Source organism: Limanda limanda, chromosome 1 (assembly GCF_963576545.1).
Source record: "Limanda limanda chromosome 1, fLimLim1.1, whole genome shotgun sequence".
Taxonomy (NCBI): Eukaryota; Metazoa; Chordata; class Actinopteri; order Pleuronectiformes; family Pleuronectidae; genus Limanda; species Limanda limanda.
In genome coordinates, this window is record NC_083636.1 from 40459565 (window position 1) to 40482751 (window position 23187).

General features: G+C 43.5%; 1 protein-coding gene across 1 annotated transcript in view; it reads left to right on the top strand.

The window, feature by feature from the left end:
* Positions 1-4768: 4768 nt before the first annotated feature.
* Positions 4769-23187, top strand: part of tmtc1 (transmembrane O-mannosyltransferase targeting cadherins 1) — a 70587-nt gene continuing 52168 nt past the window's right edge. The window contains exon 1 of the mRNA XM_061075801.1: positions 4769-4939. Coding sequence (XP_060931784.1) covers positions 4784-4939 — 156 coding nt within the window. The 5' untranslated portion in view covers positions 4769-4783. The remainder of the gene's footprint in view (positions 4940-23187) is intronic.

Here is a 23187-nt window from a genome sequence, read left to right on the forward strand (position 1 = left end):
AGCATATCTCCTAGGGCTGCTCGATTATGGAAAAAATCATAATCACGATTATTTTGGACAAAAACGAAATCACGATTATTCAAACGGGTTCGGTAAACACCGATTACGGCTGCGTGTCTTATTCCTCCCTGAAGCCATGCAGGATATCGGTGCCTGGTTATTCAAACCCTTAATGATGGCAAATTAACACTCTCCATAAAAACACTTTGTAACTGAGAACTTTGAAATTTCCTCTCAATATTAAATGTCCCCATCTGCCCCCCCCACTACAAGCACAGAGATAGAGAAAGAGAGGGGTGGGGGGGGGGCTATGAGGACCATCATCATTTACCCCCGAACCCCGACATTGAAAGGGTTCCATACAACAACAAGCAGAGAATTGCGAGCCGACCCGCGCGGGTCTGGTGTGAACAGCCAGGCGGCTGCGCGCTGGAGAATGGACGCTGCGCGGCCGCTACACTGTGTGGTGCTGCAAATCCGACGTGTTCCCATACAACATAACTTTTTCTACACTTTTTGTCGATCAGACGGGGCTGCCCTGCCTCTGCCATTTTCCACTCGCGCTGTTTTTTAAATATCGGCGGACACCACACACACAACTCGCCTCCTTCACTTCACGGCCGCTTGAGAGCGAGTGCGAGTCAGCGGGGCCGCGTTGAATGCTTTGGGGGAGGGACTGAATTTCGAAATGCGCGTCTCTTTAGAAAAAAATGCCAAATAATCGGTTCAACTCGATTATTGTAGTTTGGAGATCGTTTGACCCAATAATCGTAATCACGATTATATTTCGATTAATTGAGCAGCCCTAATATCTCCCTTAGCTTCATTCGACATCACACAGAGTTCAAGCAGCTGATAAGGTCTGGAGGACAGACAGAGTGACATTGTTTTGGTTTAGTTGTTTTGAATGTTTACACAAACAGCACATACAGCCTATAGGGCAGGAACACAATATTCTTTACTCCAATGGACAACAACACTGACCCACAATGCGTCAGCCGAGTCAAGGCTAGTTTATGAAACACAACATTGGACTGTCATGGTAGGAACAGTTTGCATAGCAACTATCAGAGGAGGCTTGAGATTGGGAGTGGCTCCTGGTCACTTCCGTATTCCAATGCAAAAAAGGGTGGACTACGCCTGCGGACTATCAAGAAAGAACCAAGGAAGACTTCCCCTCGTTATTGACCAATCCGGTTGTACCTACTGTTATAAAATATTACAGACGCCGACTGTTTGATGTGACTCGTGACTGTCCGGTGCTGCTAGAGTGCCATGCAGTGTGTTGGGTGCCAATTGTTTTGCTGAACTTTTCATACCTTTTAATTTTTTTTTTAATAAATACTTGATTGAACGAAACCGAGACCGGCTCTTCTCATATTTAGGATAAACGAACAAGCAACGACAAATTAATATCCCAACACCTCCCTTTGTTTTTATGACCAATATGACCAAATGATTTTGGTGAGAATATTACATTGGTACTTTATTATAGTCAGCAGGACTTGCTGGACGTGTGACATGATTTTGGTGAGAATATACAGTATAACAGTTTAGGGCTGGGTATTGCCTACAACAGTGGTTCTCAAATGGGGGTATGCGTACCCCTAGGGGTACTTGAAGGTACTCCAGGGGGTATGTGAGATATTTTTTAAATATATTTAAAATTAGCATCCATTCAAAAATCCTTTAGAAATTTGTATTTAATAAATATTCAATTAAATATAAGTGTAAGTTCATGAACTGAATTTTATATTCAGTAGGCTATTCAATTTCATTATCCCAAAAGCCCTGAGTCTCCCCCATACCGATGGTTTGACCCAACCTGGCACACGCCTATTATACACACACATTTTGGTCAAAATACCACAAGGATCATTTAAAACAGCACCCTTTTTACCCTGTCTAAAGCAGCCCTCCTCAGATTGACCTGTTTTGAGTGTTTTTTTTCTGTGGGGAGAGATTAGCCAACAGTGGTATGAAGCCAGCACATCTTCAGGGGTATAGCAAGACAAAACATGAAAGTCATGTTGGTAAGCCACCTGAGTTTTTTAAGAGGAAACTTTCTGAATTCAGGTCATCTCAAGACACGATGTGAAAAGCCTCCCTGAAGAAACAAGCTACCTGTCACTTATCAGGAAAAACTCCTGAAAGTGTCATCTGATCGTGGCCTCCAGATGAAGTTTGCCTATTCCACACTCACACAGTTTTGGGTGTGTGTGAAGCAGGAGCACCCTCATCTGGGACAGAAAGCTTTGGAGCAGCTACTACCCTTTGCCTCCACATATGTATGTGAGGTCTTCTCTGCCACCAAGACTGACAAAGATCCTCAGTGAAGCACAAGCAGTTTCTCACTAAAATTGAAATGCAAAAGCACTCACTCAGTTCAATGCAACAATGTAATCTTTAGTGTTGACAGTTTGTCAATTTAAGATCAGTATTCTTTTCGATCCTTAAAGAATTTAGTGTTTATCTATAATGAAGTTCATGAGTTCAGGATTTTTGTATGGATGCTAATTTATATAAATATATTTAAAAAAATCTCACACACCCCCATTTGAGAACCACTGCACTAGAGAACATGCACTTCACATGCATTTTGTAGCTGAGTGTCACATGTAGACACAACCATGAACATGTTATGTAAATTAAATGATGATGATGTTGTAACATGAGGCATATTTCCTGTTAACAGTAGGATGCACTATTACACATTGGCATGTAGATCAGGTGGCACTAGGGTTGCAAAGGGGCGGAAAGTTTCCATGGGAAGTTTAGCTCGGGAATTTTGGGAATTTTGAAAATAACAAAACTACGCAAATTTAACGCTGAGCAATAAAAACATCATTCAAAACTCTATTTTAAAGATGTATGGAATGCAGCACACACTGCATGTTGAATTTCAACCCTCCACTGTGCATTCTTCCATCACATGCACAGATAATTCCCAGCATCCTTCACACTACAGCAGGGCTATTGAGGCCTGCTGTAGTGAGCAGGACTGGTCAGGTAAGTTTCGATGATATTACTCAGGAAAATATTAGCATGCTGATTGAGGATTGTTCATCTGTTCATCTAGCCTATTTACAATCATTTATCCATCAATTGTCAAATATTTTTACAGACGATTCCAATTGTTTGGCTAAGAATTTATATCTCTGGATTGCATTAGTGTTTTTTTACAAACTTTTTTCTCATCTTATTCTACAGAACAATGCCACGTGCACTATCTCATGTGTGGAGGCATTTCACCCCAGCCAATATAGAAGGAAAGGCTGTGTACATTTGCAAATACTGTGCAAAGACCTATGTTAGGAATGACACAAAGATGCAGAAGCGTATAGTCAAGTGCCCAAAGTTTCCTCAGGGCTCAAATCAGCCTATGACAAAACAAAATGTTTATATTTATGTCTGTATGACAAGGTAAATACAGTTAGTATAAATTACCCACAACATTTTTAGTTTATTCCCGTTAATTCCCGTATATTCCCGTTAATTCCCATGGAAAGTTTCCAACTTTGAATATTCCCGGAATTTTGCAACCCTAGGTGGCACTATGAAACATTGGCATGTAGATCAGGGTTCATGTACTTGCACGATTAGTGGCCAACAGCTGGTCGTGGCAATGGACCTTTGACGTACCAAATGGACCCAAATCTACTGGAAAGAATGAGAGTCTAAGGCTTACAGCAACACAGATTGCAAATTGATTATGAGTCATCTGTTCGAACCAAAGTTAACCACGAAATACGCAAATTCTCCTGTCAAGTTTGTTTTTATAAATCCCAAAGTTGGCGTGAGAGGTGGCGTACGCACGTTTCAGGCCCCGTTTTGTGCGTACGCAACGGTTGTAAATGAGACCCCAGTGCAGTTGGCTGCTCCTCTGGGCCGTGACTACTGTATATCTCCTGCAGTGGAGAACACCCTGTCAGCACACTAGTGCCTGGAATGCTCAGGTATCTTTTAAACTCTGAAACTCTCCTTGTCATGCTTTGCCAGCAAGGGGCTTTTAAATATATAATTAAATATTGCAAAAATTGTAAATTAAGTATTAACATTTTTTTTTTTTTTAAATAAAAAATATTGCAATACTTTGTGCTACTGTATCGATATAATTGCGTGCGCAAAATATCGCGATACTGAACAGAATTGATTTTTTCCCCCATCACTAATGTCAGACATAGCTACCACTGTAGCGGCAATACAATCTGGCGAAGACTCGAAGGAAAGCCGGGATTGCAGGAGGTGATTAGGTGATGAGTGTTTGAAAGTCATAATCAGGAATAAGACTTACTTCCTCCAGGAAATGGTAATATGGTCTGTATTTATATAGCGCTTTTCCAGTCTTTATAACCACTAATAATGCTTATCCGTACAGTTTTGCCAGTTCACCCATTCACACACACTTTCATAAAGTGCACCCATGTCCGACACTTTCTCTGTTTTTCTCTAGCATACATCATTCATACACTGCCAAATGCCAGGGGTAATTTGGGGATTAGTATCTTGCCCAAGGACACTTCAACATGCATCAATCTCTTAGTGATTAGTGGACAACCCGCTCTACTTCCTGAGCCACAGGTGCTGGATTGCTGGATGATTGTTTAGATAAGTTTGATATGTTTTTGTCTCCATATGTGTTTAAGGATATATTGAACAAAGGGTGATACCGACTGTACTCTTTTACAATGACGAAATAACTTTTAAAAAGTCTGTTGTCTCAACCCACAGTGCTTAATATTTCTTTCTCTTGTCTGTCAGGTTGAACATCCTGTTGGGCGGAATGACACCTCTGTATTTCCATATGGTCAATGTGTGTTTCCACTGTGCTGTAACCTGCCTGCTCATGCACACATGTAAAAGCTGTGTGTTTGAAGACTCGCGTTTGGCTTTCATCACAGCACTCCTCTTTGCTGTGCACCCTGTCCACACTGAAGCCGTGAGTATGCGACACACAGCCTGTTACAAACTGGGTCAGGTTAGCTTTAAAATAAGAAACGTGACTCCCATGTTAAAAAGCCCGACTTTAGAGCAGAATTAAACCTGTTTACAGCCTGGTTCAAAAAACTGTTTTATTCTCAATCACTAAGTTCTTCCTTCATGACAACTCTGAGGCGGGTGAATTTTTTTCTAACTCATTCATTTAAATTATATAGAGGTTTGATATTATGAAGAATTATCATGTGACGTCACAGTTAAGTCCGGCGCATGCTTCTGTGTTTTCACGGGCCCGGAAGCACAAGAGCCCTTCCGGGCCCCTTACGTGCTTACTAGTAGGGTCAGGAACCTCAATTCCGTGACCATTCTCTGGCTAATATGTTTTGACGACTGATTTGACTTCTTTACACCTTTTATAAAAGATTTAGCCCCCATGTCCCTCGCAAAAATGTCGGCATTTTTTGCTAGAGGGCCGAATCAAAAATGGCAGCCGGCACCATCTTGTAAAAGTAACTTTTTTACCAGAGCACCTAGAATAATGTATGAATACACTTTTTGGGGTAAATTGACCATAAGGATTGTGATTCTGACATAATTTTGCCATTTAGACATCATCTTGACCCCCCGAAATCCAAGATGGCCACCATCTGGTAGAGCAAAAACGTCATTTTTGATACACAAATTAACTTTTTAACCAGAGCACCTAGAATAATGTATGAGGACACTTTTTGTGGTAAATTGACCATGAAGATTGTGATTCTGACATCATTTTGACATTAAGACATCCTGTTGACCCCAAAATCCAAGATGGCCACCATCCAGGAGAGCAAAAATGTAAAGTTTTATACACAAATCAGCCCCCAGATCTCCAGGAGATGGGTGATGTATGTTCTTTATACATTACTTATTATGGAAGGACAAAAACAAAGAATATCAGAAATAATTTTTATTTAATAACTGTTACTTAAGAAAGGAATGAAAAACACTTGAAACATGCCAATAAGAAATCATTGTACCCCAATAATTTTACCTTTTGGTCATTAAAAAAAGACATAAAATTGTTAATAACAAATAACATAATAAGAAAAATGATGATGTGCAGAGTAGGCGATGGGATTCATCGGATAGTGGTGATTTAGATTCTAGTGAGGCAGAATGCTCTGATTTGGACTAATCTTATATATCAATGTCCTTATTATTCACCAGTTACATTGTTAGAATAATGTGTAGCATTTAACAACATGAAAGCATCCTGTAATTAACAATTTTGTCTTTTTTTAATGACCAAAAGTTAAAATTATTGGGGTGCAATGATTTCTTATTGGCATGTTTCAAGTGTTTTTCGTTCCTTTCTTAAGTTATAGTTATTAAATAAAACTTATTTCTGATATTCTTTGTTTTTGTCCTTCCATAATAAGTAATGTATAAAGAACATACATCACCCAGCTCCTGGAGACCTGGGGGCTGATTTGTGTATAACACTTTACATTTTTGCTCTCCCGGATGGTGGCCATCTTGGATTTCGGGGTCAAGATGATGTCTAAATGGCAAAATGATGTCAGAATCACAATCCTTATGGTCAATTTACCCCAAAAAGTGTATTCATACATTATTCTAGGTGCTCTGGTAAAAAAGTTACTTTTACAAGATGGTGCCGGCTGCCAATTTTGATTCGGCCCTCTACCGAAAAATGCCGACATTTTTGCGAGGGACATGGGGGCTAATTTTTTTTGTAAAAGGTGTAAAGAAGTCAAATCAGTCGTCAAAACATATTAGCCAGAGAATGGTCACGGAATTAAGGTTCCTGACCCTACTATACGTTTCCCTTCTTACGTGCTTATGTGTGTCGCCCAATTTTTCTAACTAGACGGCAAAGCTCCGCAAGCCTCATGAAGTCCGCAAGGCTGTGATTGGTCTGCTTACTACATCCTTTCAGGAGTCGCATTTCGGGTTTCATGACCCATTATACTGGCGGAAACCACGGAAGATTTAGAAGAACGAATATGAACCAAATAGAAGAGCACTTGGCAGAAGAGATCCGAAACTATGACCACTAGTATAACCCGTCACTGACTGGCGGATTTGTCCGCCAGAAAAAGGCTATGAGGAGCCGCCGTGGCGATGTAAATAAACGTCTCTTCTTCTTGCCACACACGAAGAAGAGCCGACTTCAACAAAAAACATTACTCCGCCTAGTGGTCTGGCTGTGAATTGCTTTGCATCAAGCGCAACGTTTGGAAAACCATGAATGACAACGAGTCCTGCTTCACAACTGCGTGAAAAGCCGCAGTCGCGTTGCAGAAGCATGCGCCGGCCTTTAGCCCGCGACTCCAGCTCCTAGCCTGTTGCCTGCTCGGCTCCACCTGAGCTCACAGGTGGAGCCGAACACACTGAACACAACCTGAGTCTGTGGAGAGGGTTCTCACTCACATATCGGATGGATAATACGGTTTGATATTTCGGCTTGTTCCCCCCTAATGGACAAGTTCAAGACGTCTGCGCTCCCGTTTCTGTAGTAAGTAAAAATAGTATTTTATTTATGTGTTAGTAGTGATTAGCAAGTATTGGTGTCTATACCTGGCTTGTTAGCTTAGCTCCGCTAGCCCGCAGTCAAGATACCAGCAGTTATGGCGATGCCAATGGTAGTTATTGAACCGACATGAACCGGGCCACCCACAGAGAGAATTTTTGAGGATGAACCTTTTAAACTGAGACAGGAGACTGTGTGTCTGGAGAATAAGCTCCACCACGTAAGATATCTAATGTTATGTAAAGTTGTTTCACTCACCAACCCTTTTGACTACGTTACACAGATTATTATTCTGCAGAAACAGACTTACTGTGATCAGCTGACACGTGAGTATTTAAAGTCACATCTGCATTTTAATAGAAGCTGTTTAAAGTAGCATAACATCTCCCAAAGCTCTTTATTGAGAGTATTGGTGTTTATGTGTTGTTACGTGTTACAGTGAAAACTAAACTTGTCTCGTACCTTCAGTTTTTGTCATTAATCTTAGGAAGACTTTACTGAATTATTGTGTGTCTAACGCTAAGTGGACATGCAGAATATGTATTTTTTTGTCAAATATAAATCAATTGTAGGAAGTGTGACTTAACTAGAATAGACAGTCAAATAGAGAACCTGAGGCTGATGTCCATCACCTATTTTCTAAACTGAAATTATTATGATCTGATGAACTTTGAAGTAATAAACGTTTATTTTTACCTTGTAAAAGTCTGTTAACCTCTTAAGAGTCAGGTGAAATTCGCCTAAAAATGCCTGTTTGAGGACACCCAGATTATATTGAAAGCTGTTCTTGAACCATTTGGAGTACATGCATGATCTTGGTCTCTTTGAAAGGTAACATTCTGAACAGTCAGAATCACTCTAAAGTGCTACTGGCATTGACTAATAGCAGTTGGCACACAGTGGGTTAGAAGCTTTTTATTTTCGCCTGAATATTTTTGGTAAACAGATGCCTGCTGATGACTCTAGCTGGGACTTATGAAAAGGAAAACATGATGGGACCCTAGCTTGACTAGCCCAAGTTCAAAATTGAACACAATACAACAGAAAATGAATATTTTACAGATGTTTTACTAAGGGCATGTCTAGGCGTTTTCCAAATATGTCATTTGGAGGCTCCAAAGGACCCTTTGGAACCATGGTAACCAAATAGGCTAGAAAGGCTACTTTTACACTAAAAATCATACTTTTATATAAAGGAGACAAAACTGGTCATATGGTTTAAAATGTATTCAAATATACATCTTTCATATTTTTGGATACATGCCAGCCATTGCAGCAGTCACCAATTCACCTTGATGGACCTATATGGGAATAGAAAAATAAGGCGGGAGCAATTAGAAAAGCCGTACAGATGCGGTAAATATCTATCCATGATAGATAAATCCTAAAAAACCCACAAATACACGAACACACACACAGTAATTTATAAATTATATATTATAATAAAATACGTACTTGTCAAGAGTAATGTCTTGTCCATCCTCAAACATGGCCTCTGCCTCGGAGTCAAACAACATTTATTCGCTGTCTTCCACTGATACGTCGTCATCAGACTTGTCGCTTTCACGTCGAAGACACAGATCCCTGGCTTCATCGGTCGTGAAGTTCCGTTTCTCTAAATGTTTCGCCATACTGTAGCTTCAAAACTCTCCAAAGCAAGACTGAATTCTGCGCATGGATCTCACAGGCAACGCTCTGACTTTTACGCACGGACGCACGATGCTCTGGGACCAGCTGAACACTGTTGCGCAGTGATTTGCTTGCTGTCTCCTTTTTTTCCCCCCGTCAAGTAGCACATGTGTATGTTGGAAATTTCATTGGCTATACCAGGGGTGCCCACACTTTATAGGCTTGTGAGCTACTCTTGAAATGACCAGCTCAACAAGATCTACCCCCCCCCCCCGCGCGCATGTACCCCCTCTTTTTTCGCGCCAGGAAACACACTGAAAATGATTTTAAACGATATTGATAACATATTTTATATGATAAAAAAAATGATTAAACATCCCATACTTTGTATTCCCCTTCCGTTGTCTTGGAGATTTAATTTTACCAATTTTACCAATCAAATTATTAAATGTCCCCCTCTGCCCAGCCACAAGCAGTCATATAGATAAAAAGAGAGAGAGGGGGGGGGGGGGGCTACGTATTCTCCACATAGGTTTGAGTGGAGAATACATAATTTACCCTCCACACCCAACATAGTAAACAGCGGAGAAGTTCTTGTAGATGGATGATATTGAATTAATAATTTAAGTGGAGAAGTACAGTAAGCTGTATGATCCTCAACACATATGAGACAAAGAAGACACATGTTGGGCTGTGTTGCAGTTCATGTTGGAGCAACAAGTAAGTACTTGAAAAAAATGATTAAATGCCGTTTTTACTGCAGGCTGATAACAGCAAAAGTATGTGATATTATTAGCACGGCGCTTCAGCGTCCGCTGTGAACAGCCAAGCGCCGGCGCTCTAGGGATTAGCGCGGCGCTTCGGCGCCGCTTCCGCATCCGGTTTGAACCCGGCGTGACGAGCAGTCCGCCCCGGTTGACGTTCGCAACATCGTCCAGGGCGGGGGGCGTGGCGGCGGCGATCATATGTCTATGGCGGCGACGGCAAAGGGTACGCGCGCCGGAGTGTCCACGTGACTGCCTCTTGTCCAGTTGTGCGATCGACATATTGGGCACCCCTGGGCTATACTATACGTCAGTCATCAGAATGTTCGGTTTCAATTGGCTCAACCTATACAAGTCAGAAGAGGGGCAGGCTCTTTCCAACAACAAGGTACCTCGTTGGCTATTGTGGGCTGTGGACAACCTATAACTTCTCCAAATGGGTCAAATGAGCTGTCAATCTAAAGTTCAGAGTGCAGCCACCATTTTGATACCCAGAGAGCTGCTGTGTTTACATGCTAAGATAAGTTACAACGGAAAGTAAGTCAAAGTTGACACGTAGCTGCTGGCTACTCTGAGATTACGCAACAGCTGACTGTGGCTATTCTTTGAAGAAATAGTGTGTTAGGGAGTGATCATTTTACTGGATTGGATCGGCTGGACCTTTGGCAATGTACCAGGACCGTTTTTGTTCGAATGTTATCGATCTGTGGATTAATATGATGCTTCATAGGTGAGTGACGTCGCCTATCTTCTTTTTTTTTTATGTAAGTTGTCTGACTGATACGTTGTTTGTACCAGCTGTGGTGATCGGATCTTGAAATGGTGTACATCAGTGGAATCAGAAGAATCTTAGCTTTCTAACGATGTGTTGCATTAGTACCTAGCTGTACGACGCAGTTCTGTAAATAACAATGTTTGACGCCGATCGGTCAAACGGCGCGCCCGCGTGCAGCTCAAGAGGTTAAGGAGTTAACCTAGAACATGTATGACTTTACATATCTGTGTATTTGTGTTGAATGTTCCTCTAGGACAGGGGTATCCAAACTTTATATCCCAAGGGCCCCATACAGAAAAAAATACCAAGGTATGGGCCACTTACGTCGCCACGCCCCCCTGCCCTGGAGCGGACAGTTGACAGTGCGCCTCAATCGTCTCGCTCAGGACGGGGGGGGCGTGGCGGTGTTCTGAGGGACAGCTGGCATGTCAGGAGTGAGTTGGGCGCCACATAGTCAGTAAACTGAGAAGTGAAATACAGTGGGCCAACGTCCATTCCATTTAGCTGACGCTTTTATCCAAAGTGACTTACAATAAGTGCATTCAACCCCGAGGGTAGTTTTGCACTTTGAAGCAAAACTACAAAGTGCTATGAGAAAGTGCCATTTAAGTGCTACTTTTTTTTGATGCGGGCCAATTAAAAATGGATGGTGACTGGATTCCAACCAGACTGAACACTGAGTCATCACCTCAACACTGATTCCAGGTACAGACCTGTTTTCATAACTTACAAACAATCAAAGCCAAGTATTGCACATAATACATAATGAATGAAATAATATATGCAATACTTTTAATGTGGAAGAACTCCATACTGTACATTCATTGTCTTGGTATTGCACAGTTTAATCCAAAACCATATTCAAATACATAGTTGAATATCCACAGAAAATGAGGATACAAACTTTGTTCATAAGTAACACTTCCTCTACAATAATGCCATACTTTTAATGTTTCCTGTCTTTTTATTAGGAAAGGACGAGCCTGAAGGACACAGCTGTGCTGACCGTTTTCTGTCTCTTATGGCAAAGAAGAAAAATAAAACACTGTTCTTATCTAAAGTGTATCAAATCAGAAAGTAAAAGATAAACATTGTTCTGACAAGTGTTCATTTTTTTAACCAACCATAATGAATATAGAAATTTACTCTATTATCCATGACACTTAGCAATGACTGCCAACTCTAAACAGTTGCAGGCCGTCTTTAGTTAAGGGAGGAAAACATGACGTTTTGTGCAGATGAAGCTGGTGCAGGTCGTCCTCATGTTGACCAGCCTGAAGCTGCCAATCTCAACCATGTTGCTGCTGCCACAGTGGATGCTGAGGACATCAGATGCTGCTGTGCCTCATCTAATGAAAAGAAGTTACTCACTATAAATAAAAAAAAAATTTGTGTATGTTCCAGCAAAGACTGGTTCTTATAGTTTATTCTGTGTTCAGCAGTCAGAAGCACCACAGATTTCAGACAGAACCGATGTACTGGGCTCTGGATTTGTACCCTCATGGTTAAATGCACATATTGTAAATCGCTTTGGATAAAAGTACTGAAAGAAATTGTACTAATTAGGGCTGAATCTAATCGCAAGGTACACGTTTATAACGTGCGAATGAGAGTAGGGCACCGGGCTGCTGTCCTCACCCGCAGCCAGAATGCTGCGGGACAACAAAACTCTGCTGATCCAGAAGATAGTGATGCAGGCCTACGTCACCTACAGGGGCCTCAAGTCTTCGACGTGGCGGACACACAGAGCGAGCTCATCTCGCTGGTGACCGCCATGCCGGCAGCGGACCTGAAAATCGCTCCCCGGAAAAGCAAGCCGAGCTCCGGCTTGCTTTTCTCCAGAGCCCTCTGGTCACCTACATGCACATCTGCGAGACGGAGGTGCTCAGCATAGAGGTGTTCCTGCTGAGGCCCGGCGCCTCCGTACCGCTGTACGACCACCGGGACATGAACGGGACGCTCGAGGTCTTTACACCGCCTCATGTCTGCTGTGTTGTGGCTCCACACACACTTTGTCTGTTATATGACTTGTGTTCGAAAGGGTTAAAAATCAAAGTCTGAGGAGTGGGACCATTTCATTAGCTTCAGGAAACTGTTCATACATGCAGTTGTACTGTTTGACTCTGTGCACTGTGGCCTGTGCATTTCTCCGTTTTTTATTTATAACTTTATTTACTTTGATTTTACAAAATATTTTCAAAGTATAGTAGAGGCAAATTCTATGTTTCAGTTGTGTGAAATGTTACTGACTTGGGAGCAGTAAGACACCTATAATTTTAAGAATATTTTACACTATATGTATCTAATATTGTGTTGGTCATATTTAAATCATTAATTAGGTTTTGTTTGGAAAAAAGAGGATCAAATAAAAAAATTGCATATTAAATCGCAATCGCAATATTGGGGGATTAGATTATTTCCCCAAATCGTTCAGCCCTAGTACTAAAAGATAAAATGTCTTTCTACCTCATCTGTAATATTCAAGGTGATAATCTCCCACAGAGCTGTTGATAACAGTCCACATCAAGTCTCTCCCCTTTTCAGTGTGAAAACACATTATATAATAAATATGAGAACTGTTTACAACACTGGTGTGTGGAGATTATAATCTTATCTAAACTGTCTAATTCACTGTAAATTCCATAACAGGCTAAATAAAGGAGGTGTTAAGAGTATTGGTGGTTATACCAGCCTGTATCAGAACATTTGTGACACATATAGTTACTATCACATGCAAATTACACATGTAGCGTATTGATATTTACTTATTAAAATCAAGTGACAACCAAGCAATAACAATTACATATTAAAATACCCTTGAGGCATGTAAGCATATGATTATGATAACAGATAAAGCAATAGGTTTTGTTGTGTAGTTTCAAGGTTACTTACCTCTAGTGAGTTTGTTGTAATAATCGCGACCATCCGAAAGCAGCAACACTGCAGCGCTAGCCGGTTAGCAGCCGCGGCTAGCATGTAGCCTAGCTCCTTAGCCTCAGCTAACCAGGTAACATTGAGCTCTGCGGGCGTGGCTCACTTCACTCGCGCTTCTCCTCTTTGCCCATTTATTGGTTAGCCAAGAACAGGGAGGAGTCAGCACCGGCAAGATGGCGCCGGGTAAACGCCTACTACTAGCCTCATTATCCCTCTGCTGAAACCAACGGGGGACGTCACAGACCCCACGTCCACTTATATATACAGTCTATGGGTAGAGGGGATGGAGAGGGGGTAAAAACGTGGCTGAGGAGGTAGAGTGGTCGTACTTCAACCAGAATGACAGCGGTTCGACTCTCAGTTTTCTTCATCTGTGCAAGATACTGAACCCCTCTGTTGTGCAATAGGAGTAGACTTGATGTTGGCTAACTATTAATAATCATGAAATATGATTATTAAAATTATTTATTAAAATTAATTAAAAATGATAAGGCTATCACTTAAGAATAGTAAAATAATTCATCGGAAATGATAAGGTTACATAATTAATGAAAACAATAAAGAATGATACAATCTGTAATTATTACTTATCGTAGCGGGGCACCGCCCTGGTTACAGGGACCAACGAGTCTGAACGACTACCGCCCAGTAGCACTCATCTCCACCATCATTTTAAGAGTCAGAGACAGTTTAATCCCCCAAGCCATAAGACTTTAAACTCTTACAATTTGCCATAATTCCGCTTAACTCTGCACCTCACCATATTGCACTACATTTTTTTTTTATTTGTTTGTATTTTTAGCTAGTGTAATATTATGAGCATTGCTAGAAGAGAAGGCAAGCTTGTATCTGAGTCCCGGTCCATCAGCACTGGAGCCCTAAACGATTGTGTGCTCCCCCCTCTACTCTTCTCCCTCTACACCAACAACTGCACCTCCAGCCACCCCTCTGTCAAACTCCTGAAGTTTGCAGACGACACAACCCTAATTGGATTCTTCTCAAATGGGGACGAGGCCGCCTACAGAGAGGAAGTTAACAGCCTGGCTTCCTGGTGCAGCCAGAACTACCTGGAGCTGCCAGTTTAAAAACTGTAGAGATGGTAGCAGACTTCAGGAGGAGCCCAGCCCAAACCGCCCCCCTCACCCTGTGTGACACCCCAGTTAAAACAGTGGAGTCTTTCAGATTCCTGGTGACGATCATTGCACAGGACCTGAGATGGGCGGAGAACATCACCTCCACCAACAAGAAGGCCCAGCAAAGGATGTTCTTCCTGCGGCAACTGAAAAAATTCAACATGCCGCAGAAAGTGATGGTTGAGTTCTACACAGCCATCATTGAGTCCATCCTCACCGCATCAATTACCGTCTGGTTTGCTGCCTCCACTGCCAAGGACAAGGGCAGACTGCAGCGGATATTACGGTCAGTTGAGAAGGGGTCAGCGACCTGCTGGCTCTCCTAGACCTGTTCCACTCCAGGAGCAGTAAGAGAGCGGGCAAGATCATTGCTGATCCTTCCAATCCCGGTCACCACCTTTTTCAGAGACTGCCATCCGCAAAAAGATTCCGAGCTATCAGGACTAAAACCTCACGCCACCTGAACAGTTTTTTCCCCATGGCAGTGGGGCTCACAAACGAGCCCCCTGCATCACACTGACTCTGACTCTTTCCCTCGCACATAATTTATCTCCATAAAGTATTGTTTCTTAATGTATATATTGTCTTATTCTATATATTGTTGTTTTGTTTTTATGTACAATGCACCAACCACACCATGGCAATTTCCATTACATGAAAATATACGTGGCAATTAAAAGAATTCTGATTCTGACATAACAGGTTACAATGTGGGGTGCTACCTGCAATCGTTCAGGGCAAACGTGCTTAAGATGAGACAAGACTTGGTGAGATTGCTGGAACGCTGCGTGCAATACGAGACGAACTGGCACTGGACAAGGCGAGGGAAGGCAGGGGAAATTGAACACAGGTGGAACACGAGGACTGGTCATGGCAGACAATCACAAGGGTCGGAAAACAGAACAAAGACAGGAAGTGAAGATGGCAAACACACAAGGAGTAGAAACTACAAAATAAAACAGGAAACAATACAGGGAGAAAACATAAATCTGAACACAGAATTAAACAGAGAGTGGGAAATTATGCAACATAGGAACAGGTCAAATACAAACATAAACACAGGATAGACATGAAAAACAAGTTGATAATCATACTGAAAAAACTTTTCATACAAGAATAAATAGTTCAGAGTCATAACCTTGACAGAACCCCCTCCCTCAAGTGCTTTATTATCAGACACTGACCTGTGTGACAGGACTGCTCCAACGCCTACGTCCGAGGCTTCCACCTCTACAATGAACTGAGATGTGGAGCCGGGCAGTATGAGAATGTGGGCTTGAGTGAAGCATTTCTTTAGCTCCTTGAGGCCTGATCCAGCTGAAAGAGACTCTGGTATAGGTGAGAGCATGGTAAGGAGCGGCTACTGTGATCAAATTACTGTGTCTGTAGAAATTAGCAAAGCCCAAAAACTGTTGTACAATTTTGCGATTGCTTGGCACCGGCCAATCAGCAACTGCCTGGATCTTACTGGTATCCATATCTACTTCACCCTCAGCTATAACAAAAATTAAGAATGATGTGGTGGAGACCCAAAATTAACATTTTTCAGCCTTAACATAAAGTTGGTACTAAAAGATTCTCTGTAGCACTTGGCGGACATGGTGAACCTGAGTCTTTTCATGATATGAGAATGTCATCCAGATATACAAAAACAAATCGGGTATTGCAGGGATATAAAAATCAAAAAACTAACCTGCTCGGTGTGGTCATCCGGGAACGCTACCTTGACTGGCTGAGATTGGTGTGTGACTTGCCATAGTAAGCTTATTTCACTTGCGTAACATTTCAAAAATCTGGCAAGTCCTGTCTTAAAATGATGCAGGAAAATGTGTCCACGCCTTTTTTGTGTCAAGACCTGATTATGGTCATTCCTTATTATTAGACTCAACCAGTAAGTCGTTAAAGCACTTTGAGCTGCATTGTATGAAAGGCACTGTATAAATCAAATGTATTATTATTTTATTTTATAAAGACTCTGCAGCTTTTCCAAAATGCTGCAGCAGGTATTTTGACAAGAACCAAGAAAAGAGACCATATTTCTCCTGTATTAGCTTCACTACACTGGCTTCCTGTTAAATTTAGAATAGAATTTAAAATTCTCCCCATCACCTCCAAAGCCCTTATATAATATGGCACAATCATACCTTAAATAGCTCATAGTACTATATCACTCTCCTAGAGCCCTGCACTCCCAGAATTTAGACTAACTTGTCCTCCCCAAAGTCTCTAAAGGTAGAGTAGGAGCCAGAGCCCAGAGTAGGCTTAAAACCTTTTTTTTTTAAGTCTTATAGTTAGAGCTGGTCCAGGCTTATCTTGGTTATGCGGCTATAGACCTAGATTGTCGGGGGACACATGACACATGGAGTTGGTCTTCCCTCTTCTCCCTCTTCATCACATTAATGTTTCATCAATTGTGGACCGTACATTGTGATCGTGGACCTTAGATCATGACGGTGAAACAGAGATCGTGATGGTGGTTCGTGATCGTGGTGGCAGCTGATCATGGATTGTGATGTGGATGCTGATACTAACAGAGCTGCCAACTTTTCAAAAAACCTTGGAGTGAGATTTTGTCGGGGGTGACCAAAACTTTGCCACGCACGCAGCCACACACGTTGGTCGTTCAAATATCAGAGAATTGGAATTAATTGGGTGTTGTACCCATGTTGTGCCCTGTATTCTGGTGGTTTGTGGGGCCCAAAGTCGTTGATAGGGGCGGCCTCCTGGAGATGGACAACATTGGTTACATTATCTGAAGCAAAGACATAGCTGAAGGTCCACCCCTAGGTAATTTTGGTTTAAGTAGATGTTATTTCTTGCATTCTAGTGGATTTTTGGGTGGTATGCTAAATATGTGCAATACCTGAACTTATTCTGATTCATGTTCATCTGATCATGACTTGTAGGGCCTTCTAGACTTGAGCTGAACATTCAACCAGAAAAACTATTGTCGTGACTGTCTAATATGAACCACAATATAGTCTTATTAATAAACCTGTGTTTAATATTTTACCAAGGTAGGTTGATTGACATTTTGATTACAATTGTATTCAACTAATTCTTAACTGAAACCTAACCTATATTTTTAATAATTGCATTCTTAAGAGCAGTTAATGATTTATGTTCAGCAAAAAATGACACAAGATTGGTTAGGGAGAAATATTTTTCATTATTCAAAGCCTCCCACCACACGTTCGATCAAACAAAATAGTGCAACAAATAAAGTGCTTAAACAGTAGCCTTTTTAAGCAATACAATGGAACAACACTTGACAAAAATAACGAAAAATTAGGTATCAGATCCAGATCAAAAGCTGGTTAGTCATTTTCTAAAAACACCAAACTCTTATGAAGAGGAGAAGAAAATACACAGGCAAGTGTAGGCCTACTTTGAAATAAACTTTAAAACAGAACTATGTAGGGCTATTTGAGTCCTCACCATATTTGTGGGGAATGTATGAAATAATTGAAATAAATAAACAAATAGCTGCAGCCTAATGGCTTAAAAAGATATATTTTAGTTGGGGAAATGTGAAAACAAAAAGTGAGAGCAGGTCAGACTGCAGGCGGACACAGAAACTGAAGCTCGGTAGAAACCACCTGCAGCTTCTGCTCTGACCAAGAAGGTGCGGCGCTGATCTCAGATCAGCTGAGACCAGAGAAACTCTGTGTTTCACTGTTTCCAGTGATAAGAAGCAGCCGGTGAGTCAGTGAGTGGCTGCTTCATGTGAACGAGCTCTCATCCCACTGTGAGTCTCTGAGCGAGTTAGCGGGGGCGGAGCCCCGGGACCGGTGCGCTATCTGGGAGCACACACATACACATTGGATTTCTATGCCGCGAATAGGGTTACAGATGTGCTCCTTAGCGCCATCTACTGTCGGGGAGTTTGAAAAGGAACAAACGCGTCTTGGCCCAAAATTTTTTTGGCGTGAGAAATTGGATGTGTGGCGTGAGTGCGTGTGAAACATGCAAAAGCGTGTGTCACACCGCGAAGGCGTGAGAGTTGGCAGCTCTGAAGCAATGGTGAATCATGATGGTGGATTGTGATAGTGGTTTCAGCTGATTGTGGTGGTGGAATGTGATCTTGGTGGCAGACTATGATTACAACAAGACTGCTTGACATACCATATGCCTACTCACATATTCTAACATTACTGGCAATAACTCCTCCTGTAACGATCTGTTCAGTCTGTGTCTGTTTTGATTTCACTTCCTGTTTTATTTTGGTGTCTGGGTTCTTGTGTCTCATGTCTAGCTTTACTTCCTGTTGGTTTCCCCACACACCTGTACCTTGTTGTCATTAAGCATTCCCTATTTATACCCTGTGTTTCCCCTCACCCTCTGCCAGATTGTCATTGTCTCCTGTGTGTGTACATGCTCTCCAGCGATTTCTTCCGTGTTTGGACTACCTGGTTTTTGGACTCTGCCTGGATTTATGACATTCGATTTCTGCCTGTTCCCTGTATGGACTTGTTACTTTGGACTATTTAAGTAAAGTTTAATTTAATACTTTATTTTTCTGCCTCTCGTGCTTTTTTTGCTACTGAGTCTCTGCCTAGTTGAGGATTGTCACAGTACAATCTGGCCATGACAGACTCAGCAGAGGAAGACGTTCTTCGTTCGGCTCTCCGTGCCCAAGGAAGTTTGCTTCACAATCATGAGCAACAGCTGTCCTCTCTGGTGGGTGGCGTACAGCAATTGCAAACCAGGCAGGACGCTTTTCAAACTTCCCTGTCAGACCAATTCCAAAACCTATCTACCCAGATGCAACAGATGTTCTCTAGCCTGACGACCACTGCTCCGGCTCCACCTGCTCAGCCTGCTCCCCAGCCCAGGGAGGCTCAACCTGTTATTCACCCAGATCCCCGTCTCCCCAGTATCGAGAGGTATGATGGTGATCCCTCAACTTGCCGATCCTTCCTGTCACTCTGCTCAATGACTTTTGAACTGCAGCCTCACTCTTACCCCTCCGAGAGCTCTCGTGTGGCTTTCATGATTACTCACCTTTCAGGAAGAGCCCGTGAGTGGGCTACTGCAGAGTGGGACAAGAGATCTGTCACCTGTGTCTCAGCGAGGAGCTTCGCGGAAGCCCTCCGGAAGGTTTTCAATCACCGCACATCAGGCAGAGAGGCGGCTCGAGGACTGTTGGACCTGAGACAGCAAGGCAGTCGAGTAGCCGATCATGCTATCCGCTTCCGCACCCTGGCGTCGGAGAGCGAGTGGGGTGAGAATTCTTTATGTGACACTTTCCTGCACAGCTTATCCGAGGACATTAAAGATCACCTGGCCCCACTCGACCTGCCATCTGACTTCGATGCTCTGGTCACTCTGGCTATAAAGATTGATAATCGACTCCATGAAAGGAGGATGGAGAAGGCTCGATTCAACGATGGACCGCCAGCCCGGTGGGGGCAGCCTTCGCCATCCCATATCCCTGTTTCGTCTTCGGTTCCAGTGACGGCAGCAGACAGCGCCACAGTGCCTCCTAGGGGTCAGGAGGAACCCATGCAGCTCGGCCGCACTCCCCTCTCCTCTGAAGAACGCCAGCGCCGCCGTAGGGAGGGAAGATGCCTCTACTGCGGAAAGCTGGGCCATTTCCTGGTGTCATGTCCGTTAAAAGACCGGGCTCATCATTAAGGAGAGGTTTATTGGTGAGCCAAACCTCAATTTCCTCTATTCCCTTCAGACCATTAACCCACGCCTGTCTGAGCTCACCTGAGGTTTCCCTGGAGCTAGCTGTGTTTGTGGATTCTGGAGCTGATGAAAACTTCCTGGATAGGGAGCTAGCTAAGCAGCTCTAGCTTATCCCAGAACCACTCCCTGTTCCCCTAGAGGCCAACGCCCTGGATGGCCGCCTGTTGTGTCATGTTACCCACCGTACTCCAGCTTTGAGCCTCACAATCTCAGGTAACCACGCTGAGATGCTATCCTTTTTGCTTATTGACTCTCCTCAGGTGCCACTCGTTTTGGGTCTGCCTTGGCTCAAGAGACACAATCCACACATTGACTGGTCAACTGGGTTAATTTTGGGTCGGAGTGAATTTTGCCTCTCATCCTGTCTTGTGTCTGCCTCTCCTAGTTGTTGTCCCCAGAACTCTGACTCTTCCTCAGATTTCCCTGATCTCTCTGATGTCCCACCCGTCTACCTGGATTTGAAGGAGGTTTTCAACAAGTCCCGCGCTACCTCCTTACCCCCCCATCGGCCCTATGACTGCACCATCGACCTCCTTCATGGCGTCTCTCTTCCCAAGGGTCTTCTTTACTCCTTGTCTGCCCCTGAGACTGAGGCCATGAACAAGTTCATTCAAGAATCTCTGGCTACTGGTATTATCCGTCCCTCTTCCTCTCCCACTGGTTCTGGGGGTTTTTTGTTAGTAAGAAGGACAAATCCCTGCGTCCTTGCATTGACTACAGAGGTCTGAACAATATCATGGTCAAAAACAGGTATCCTCTTCCACTAATTTCTTCTGCTTTTGAACTATTAAAAGGGGCAACAGTTTTTTCCAAGCTGGATTCAAGAAATGCTTACCATTTAGTTTGCATACTGGAGGGGGACGAATGGAAAACGGCCTTAAACACTCCCAGCGGCCACTATGAGTATCTGGTCATGCCTTTTGGGTTAACTAACGCCCCGGCAGTTTTTCAGGCTCTAGTCAACGATGTTATGAGGGACATGTTAAATATGTTTGTTTTTATTTATCTTGATGACATCTTGATTTTTTCCAAGTCAGAGGATGAGCATGTGCAGCATGTCCGACTGGTACTTCAGCGGCTGCTGGAGAATCAGCTGTTTGTAAAGGCTGAAAAGTGCGAATTTCATCAGCAAACTGTTAGCTTCCTGGGGTTCATTGTGGCACCTGGTAGCATCCAGATGGATCCTGCTAAGGTCAGTGGAGTTATGGATTGGCCTGTTCCCACAGACAGAAAGCAGCTGCAGAGGTTCTTGGGCTTTGCTAATTTCTACAGAAGATTCATCAGGAACTACAGCTCTGTTGCAGCCCCTCTCCATGTCCTTACGTCCCCAGGAACCAGGTTTTCATGGAGTCCTCAGGCAAAGGAGGCCTTTCGTTCTCTTAAGCAGCGGTTCTCCTCTGCACCCATCCTCACCTTGCCTGACCCGAAGCTGCAGTTTATCGTCGAGGTCGACGCTTCTGGGGTGGGGGCAGGGGCAGTCCTCTCCCAGCGCTGTTCTAAAGATAACAAGGTTCACCCCTGTGCTTTTTTTTCCAGGAGGCTTTCTCCGGCTGAGAGGAATTATGATGTGGGCAACAGGGAGCTGCTGGCTGTGAAGCTGGCTCTAGGGGAATGGAGGCACTGGCTGGAGGGGGCTGAGCAGCCGTTTTTGTTGTGGACCAACCACAAGAACCTGGAATATATAAGGACTGCAAAAAGACTAAACTCTCGTCAAGCCAGGTGGGCACTGTTTTTTAACCCATTTGTTTTCACACTGTCCTATCGCCCTGGCTCCAGAAACGTCAAGGCTGATGCCCTGTCCCGCCAGTTTGAGCGGGAGGAAGACCCCGGAACCCTTGCCACCATCCTGCCGTCAGCATGCGTCATTGGAGCTGTGACCTGGGGCATTACTGATAAGGTCAGACAGGCACTAGAGGGGAAAGAGATCCCGGCAGGCTGTCCGGAGAACCGGCTTTTTGTTCTGTCCATTCTCCGTCCGCAGTGGGGACACTCATCCAAATTCAGCTGTCATCCAGGGGTTTCCCGTTCCATTAGTCTCCTCCGACAACGTTTCTGGTGGCCCACACTGAAGGAGGATGTCCAGGAGTTCGTCGCTGCTTGTCCCGTCTGTTCCCAGAATAAGACTTCTCGCCAGCGGCCCTACGGTTTGCTCCTCCCTTTGCCTATTCCCCAGAGACCCTGGTCTCACATATCTATTGACTTTGTTTCTGGACTGCCTCCATCAGAAGGTAACACAGTTGTACTCACTATTCTGGATCGATTTTCGAAAATGGCTCATTTTGTCCCTCTGCCTAAGCTCCCCTCTGCCAAAGAGACGGCAGAGGTTATGTTGTCTCATGTTTTTCGGTTACATGGACTCCCTCAGGATGTGGTGTCGGACCGGGGACCCCAGTTTGCCTTCAGGTTTTGGAAAGAATTCTGTAGGCTCATTGGTGCCACAGCCAGCCTCTCCTCCGGTTTTCACCCCCAGTCGAACGGTCAGACTGAACGTTACAACCAGGAGATGGAGACTGGACTCCGCTGTGTGGTTTCACAAAATCCTTCCCTTTGGAGCAAAAATTTGATCTGGATTGAGTAAGCTCATAATTCTCTCCCTGTCTCAGCCACAGGACTTTCTCCGTTCCAGTGTGTTTATGGATATCAGCCCCCACTGTTTCCTGAGCTGGAGGAGGAGATTACGGTGCCATCTGCTCAGGCCTTGGTGCGCCGCTGCCATCTCACTTGGAGAAGAGCCCGGGCGGCGCTCCTCCGCACCTCCAGTCGATACAAACGTGTGGCTGACAATGGCCG